Source organism: Schistocerca nitens, chromosome 4, assembly GCF_023898315.1.
Source record: "Schistocerca nitens isolate TAMUIC-IGC-003100 chromosome 4, iqSchNite1.1, whole genome shotgun sequence".
Taxonomy (NCBI): Eukaryota; Metazoa; Arthropoda; class Insecta; order Orthoptera; family Acrididae; genus Schistocerca; species Schistocerca nitens.
The window spans coordinates 428,808,103-428,815,145 of record NC_064617.1 but is presented as its reverse complement, the minus strand read 5'-3'; the positions used below and the strand labels follow the sequence as shown (position 1 = coordinate 428,815,145).

The window sequence follows — 7,043 nt, the reverse complement described above, 5'->3', positions numbered from 1 at the left end:
CAGTACATCGATGTTGTCGCCAGTGGTCGGCGGAAGGTGCACGTGCCCGTCGACCTGGGACCGGACCGCAGCGACGCACGGATGCACGCCAAGACCGTAGGATCCTACGCAGTGCCGTAGGGGACCGCACCGCCACTTCCCAGCAAATTAGGGACACTGTTGCTCCTGGGGTATCGGCGAGGACCATTCGCAACCGTCTCCATGAAGCTGGGCTACGGTCCAGCACACCGTTAGGCCGTCTTCCGCTCACGCCCCAACATCGTGCAGCCCGCCTCGAGTGGTGTCGCGACAGGCGTGAATGGAGGGACGAATGGAGACGTGTCGCTTCTGCCTTGGTGCCAATGATGGTCGTATGCGTGTTTGGCGCCGTGCAGGTGAGCGCCACAATCAGGACTGCATACGACCGAGGCACACAGGGCCAACACCCGGCATCATGGTGTGGGGAGCGATCTCCTACACTGGCCGTACACCACTGGTGATCGTCGAGGGGACACTGAATAGTGCACGGTACATCCAAACCGTCATCGAACCCATCGTTCTACCATTCCTAGACCGGCAAGGGAACTTGCTGTTCCAACAGGACAATGCACGTCCGCATGTATCCCGTGCCACCCAACGTGCTCTAGAAGGTGTAAGTCAACTACCCTGGCCAGCAAGATCTCCGGATCTGTCCCCCATTGAGCATGTTTGGGACTGGATGAAGTGTCGTCTCACGCGGTCTGCACGTCCAGCACGAACGCTGGTCCAACTGAGGCGCCAGGTGGAAATGGCATGGCAAGCCGTTCCACAGGACTACATCCAGCATCTCTACGATCGTCTCCATGGGAGAATAGCAGCCTGCATTGCTGAGAAAGGTGGATATACACTGTACTAGTGCCGACATTGTGCATGCTCTGTTGCCTGTGTCTATGTGCCTGTGGTTCTGTCAGTGTGATCATGTGATGTATCTGACCCCAGGAATGTGTCAATAAAGTTTCCCCTTCCTGGGACAATGAATTCACGGTGTTCTTATTTCAATTTCCAGGAGTGTATATGTACGTTTATCGCGACCGTTTTTGTTTCCCAACAATGTTCATACTTTGTATTCAAACCCAACCTCTGAATCACATCTATGAAACATTACGAAGACAGGTCATCCATAAGCATAGACTTGCACTTCTCAACATTTTAATTTTATTCACTAGTAGCAATACTTCACGAATGCTGAGTATACACACCAGTTACACCATGAAGTTGTTGGCCACGGGCTGTTCTTGACAGAAGCATGCATACAGTGTATTGCTTGAACCTAAACAAAATAAAAAGAAATCTCTGTACCTCACTGAGGCAATAACTGGCCTGTTTCCGTAGCGTGGTTAAGACAACTGTGCTTAACTCCTCTGCACAGTGACATGTACTATACAAACTGATCCAAAATATGCAGTTCTCTCACTCTACAACAATAACTGAGCGTGATATTGCAGATAGTTGTCAAGTTAATAACAGGAATATATACTTTTATTTATAGTCAATGATATTTCCTAATAAATCTTGCTAATCAGTTATCTTGTTAACAAATTATTATGAGTATTTAGGCTTCGGTACAAACGAATGGAAATTATTAAGCCTTTATGGCGCACTAACTCGGATAATGAGGGACACCAAGTACACTTTTCCATCAGCACTTTATTGCGCCAAAATTGCAATTATTCTTGGATAAAGACAATTTTGCAAGACTATGTCATATTTATGAATTTACACGCCCGGGTTCCCGGGTTCGATTCCCGGCGGGGTCAGGGATTTTCTCTGCCTCGTGATGGCTGGGTGTTGTGTGCTGTCCTTAGGTTAGTTAGGTTTAAGTAGTTCTAAGTTCTAGGGGACTTATGACCACAGCAGTTGAGTCCCATAGTGCTCAGAGCCATTTATGAATTTATATTGTATTTATGAATTTATATCGGAATGTATGAAATTACACCGGAATAAAAATAAAATACTCTCACGGAAGAACACTGTTCAAAACTCCAACTGAATGTGCTGCAGTAATGAAATGAAACGCGAAACAAGAAGTGCAAGCTGTGCGCATACGCGTGGTTTGAAGTTTTGATGAAAATCCTAGAACTCGTTCGGCCAGCAGTCAGCCGTCCGTGACAAATTCTGAATCATTGCTCCAAAACAGGTGTTCAGAAATAGTTGTATTCGAAAGCACTGTTGCATGCCGTCTGCAATTGTTTTGGTCTGCTGCTCGATCAAACCGAATCCTATCGATTCATTTGTTGTCTACATCAGCTATATTCAAGGACAATAGATAAACCAATTTTGTGTTCTGTGCTTCAGGCTGTGGGAAACAATTTTATAGAGCCATTATAATCTCCTAGAAGAGATTTCTGAATGACAAGCTCCTTCTGCTCAATAGATGAATTCTTAGATATGAAGTAGTAATTGAAAAAAAAATGTATATATCGTGTAAAGAAAACTTTCGTTAAACTAACACGCTCCACAACATTACGAAATGTCTTTTTCATTATCTATGAAACAAGTATTAATGCAATGTAATGTCAGAAGATCTATTGACATAATGCTCAAAAAATCTTACTAGTACTTTGCATCATTGTTATTCTTAGTAATTTTCTCTGAGTGAAATTGTTTACTATACATCTTCCACGAAACTTGATCATTCGAACGAAATTTTTAGTCTTCAAACACGTCTAGCCGCCTTTTGACTTCCCCAAGACTCGCTGCTCAACTCAAAGCCTCAAACAAACCCTGTGTCTATGCAACTACGTGATTCGGGAACCCGAAAACTCCAAAGCATTAGAGCGTAAATAGTTACATAGCTGTAATTCACAGACTGAAAATTAATATTTATATTTATAGATGCACTTCGAGTTATAACACGATATGCTGTCATAAATGCTCACGCAATATGGTACACTGACATCTGTCATCAGACGCTATCTGAAAACAAGGTGGCGACGTTCTGTGCGGAGTGGGCGGATATAAACATTCCAGTTGTCTGAGGCCTAGGGTCGACAATATCTCCCAATAATAAATGTAAATAAGGTTGATTGACTGTTAGATTAAATTATCCCAGGAAAAAATGTCAAAATTTGTGTACTGATTGAATAAACCTGTCGTGCGGTTCATGTGTTAACAGCTCCGTAACTTGCTACCAGTGAGTGTGTGAGTCATTGTATGCGCGCAAGTTTAATAAATTTAATAGAGTAAAATGGCTTGGCGTTTTAAGGCTTCCAAATATAAAAATGCGGCGCCCATAGTACCGAAACCTGAGGCATGCATACGTGACATATTTGTGGGTTCATATCAAACGTATGGGAATAATATTACTGCTTCCGCCACTTTTATGGCATTTAACGTCGATCACAATGGTAAGTGTGCAGCTAGTTTGTTCTTTATTTAAAATACAACGTGGTAGAGTGTGAAATTTACTCTTGTTTAAACAACGTCATTAAAACTTCAAAATTAATTACACTGGCTGGTGTTGACAAACCCGTTTATATAAATGAATGTATAGATATATTTGCAACACTAGGAACTTTAAAGAACAGTCAAAACGTCGCAGAAGTTAACTACAAATTCAGAATAATGCATCAGTTCCATATTTTGTTGCATATATTTCCATTTAATCAATTTCAGACTTGCCCATAGTGTTGGCTTTATAAAAACTTCTTTATTTTTGTTTTTTATTCATAATCACCTGTTAAAACTAGAAGCATATGTAAATATGTATTGCATGGTAGGTTACATGCATTTTATTGGTCACTTACTTGTTTTCCTTCTTGCAGGCTCAAGTCTTGCTGTTCTTCCGATTGATGATTGTGGACGTAAGAGCAAGACCATGCCCTTGCTCCATGCACATAGTGACACTGTTACAGACATGGACTTTTCACCATTCCATGACAGTATTTTAGCAACAGGATCGCAAGACTGCCTTGTACGAATTTTCACTCTTGATTTTCAATCTTGATAAGTTGGTAACAGATTTATTTGTTAAGCAAAAACATACTCTCTCTCTCTCTCTCTCTCTCTCTCTCTCTCTCTCTGTGTGTGTGTGTGTGTGTGTGTGTGTGTGTGTGTGTGATAAAGGCCTGATTGGCTGAAAGCTTTGTTTTGACAGACAGTCTTCTTGTTGCCAAAATAATATTGAACATGGCTGTGAATCAACAACTGTATAAATCTAAAGAGATTGTAAAAATCAGCCAACCATTTGCAATAGAAAGGTTTATTAGCCCTTGACCTAAATTTTGATAGTCCTAAAAATAAAAACGCCCTCTCCTTCTGAAGAAGATATTTTTAGAAGTATTGAAACCTATGTCAGGTGCTGATAAAACTGTGTTTTGCAACTGGTTGGCTGATTTTTTTTTTTTCAATCTCATTAGATTTCAACCTCTTCTTTTTGTTGTTCCTTTCTGTGACTAACCATCTCCAGGTGAGTAGCAACTATACTTTTCATGGTACTGTTAGTATTTCATCCTTTGTTTACTTGTAATTAATTATTAAATTATGATTTCCATTGAATAAAATTGGGATATTAAAGTTTCAATGGGTTAGTAGCAATGTAATGTTTTCTCTCTTTAGTGTTGTAACATTACCTTGTAAGACTTGTGTGGTGTTCATTTTATTGACACACACACACACACACACACACACACACACACACACGTGTATCAGAGTTTATTTTTCAATGGAGCATAAAATCAACATATCTGCATACTAGCTGATGGACCATAGAAGAACTTATATAAGCCTTTACGGCTGCCTTTATTCCCCATTTTTAAACAGGGCCATGGGTTCCTTGAGGCAGAGCCTATGTGTATATAATAATAATATAGCCTGTGAGCAATGTAGTAATGCTGCTGACCTTTTCAGAGTATGTAAATAAAAAAGATGTCTAATAGCTATTAAAGAAAGTTAAAATGATGACCAAGTAAATTATTATGTTAGAGCTGTTCATTGGCGTGTAGAAGGTAGTACTTGTACACACAGGCAAAGAAAAGACTATTTTTTTTACTGTGGTTTAGCTGCCAGGAGGATATTATTAATACTGTAATTGTTTTGAAAGTGTTATTATTAGATTTAGTAATAGTAACTGTAGACTATGAGTATAATGAAATTATAGTGCCGCTTTTGTGTCAAGAAATGCTGATTGGTTTTTAGCTGTGATTTTTTGCCTACTATAATGTGATATTGGAGGACCAGTGGATAGAGCACTAAACACTAGCCCTGGAAACCCTGGGCTCAATCGGAGATAGTGGTGAGGATTCATCATCATTCCAGCCCTCCCCCTCCAAGGTTATCCACAGGTCCACTCACACCCAAACCTCCATAAGTCAGATACTCAGATAGGTACTAAACATTTTATGTTGATAGAGTATCAACCAAAACACCGATTTAGTTTGTGCTGTGTGCTGTTGTCCAGTAGAACACACATAAACAGTAATTAAAAGTAACGCTACAACTTCAGAGCACAGAAAACCATATCTGTGAGTAATTGTTTTGTAGATCTCGTGTGGGTAAGTTAGTAGAGCATGTGGTTGTTGTACTAAAGGTCCTGTGTCCAAATGCCACGGATGACAATTATTTTTAAATGTTTATGCATGAAACTGTTATATGGGAGGACATATTCCTGGCATATAAAAGGAGTTCGTAGCAATATTCTTTTGGCAGCCTGCTTTTGCTTGGGTAGTTCAAAGTTGCAACCCTATAGAGTACATTTGTATAGATAGATGTTGCGTTTGTACTCTATAAGCAATAATTTGTAGAAAGTTCTGGTAGAATGCAAGTACTTTACTATGGCCTTACATGGCACTGGCTGGATGCACAATGCAGATCCTATATTTCAGAAAGAAGACTGTGTGGGGGGTGCTACTTTGGGTAGGGCAGGTAGGGTTCGAGAAAGGGGGATGGCAGGGAGAGGGGTTGGGGGTGGGTGGCTAGCAGCTCTGAGGGAGGCAACTGATTTGCCAGCTAGGATTGCAGGAGGGAGAGGTGGCAGGTGCATGGGTGGGGCATGATGCACAGGTATCAGAGCTAGTGGGGAGTGCTGCACACTGACGGTGACGTGGGGAAGTTAATTCAGTGGCAGTGATAGGATGAAGAATGAGGAAACAGTTGGGTGGGGAGTGTGGGGGCAGAGGGTTATTGGAGACTGATCAGGATAGTTACAGGAATGGAGGATGTGTTACAAGAATAACTCCCATCTCTGCAGTTCAGAGAAGATAGTGGTGGAGTGAAGAATTCAGAGGGCCCAAGTTGTGAAGCAGCCATCGAAACTGAGCATGTTATGCATAGCCTCATGTTGTGCCATGGGTGACCAACTTTGTTCTTGGCAACAAAAATGCTGAATGAAGACCAGTTTGGGTTCAGGAGCGATTTGGATTCAGGAACGATTAGGAACAAGAGAGGCATTTCTGTCACTGAATCTTCTCATTGAAAAGCAATTCTTCTTCTTCTTTCTCTTTCTGAAACATTTTTGCTTATGCAGGCCATTCACAGAGCATCTTCCAAGCTTCTCTTTTCTTGTACAGTCTATCATTTAGCATCTCCTCCCACTACAGTCCTCTTTGGCTCACATCATCCTTTACTTGGTCTCTCGATCTTAAGCTGTATTCTGTTCAGATCTTTCGTTATCCAAGTCCTTCATTTTGATTCATAGTTCAAAATTGGTAGATAATATGACTTGCATTTTCTTATCTTTGCGTTGGCTGTTATTTTCCAGTTTGTAATTATGTCCTATACACAACAATAAAATTTTGAACAATTTTCTATTCTCTCCGAAATTTCATCCTTGATGTTTCCTTTATTGATTAACTACTTCCTAGATACTTGAAAGCATCTGCTTCTTTAATAATATTTCCATTGAAACTTACATCCTTAATCTTTTTTACTTTTTTATTGCTGATTTTCATTACTTCACTTTTTGTTGAGCTTACCTCCATGCCTGCTTCTTCAGTTCCTGTACTCTCTGCCATGTATCTAGTTGCTCCCCCAATTTCTGCTCATTTTCTTCCCAAGTCATCACATCTGCTTGTGCTATGATTTTCATG

General features: G+C 40.7%; 1 protein-coding gene across 2 annotated transcripts in view; it reads left to right on the top strand.

Annotated features, from left to right (window-relative positions):
• Positions 1 to 2,765: 2,765 nt before the first annotated feature.
• The window catches only part of LOC126253153 (coronin-7), a 234,577-nt gene continuing 230,299 nt past the window's right edge, over positions 2,766 to 7,043 (top strand). For both annotated transcript variants that reach the window (XM_049954311.1, XM_049954310.1), the window contains exons 1-2: positions 2,766 to 3,365; positions 3,783 to 3,931. In XM_049954311.1, the coding sequence (XP_049810268.1) occupies positions 3,206 to 3,365; positions 3,783 to 3,931 (309 nt within the window). In that variant the 5' untranslated portion in view covers positions 2,766 to 3,205. The remainder of the gene's footprint in view (positions 3,366 to 3,782; positions 3,932 to 7,043) is intronic.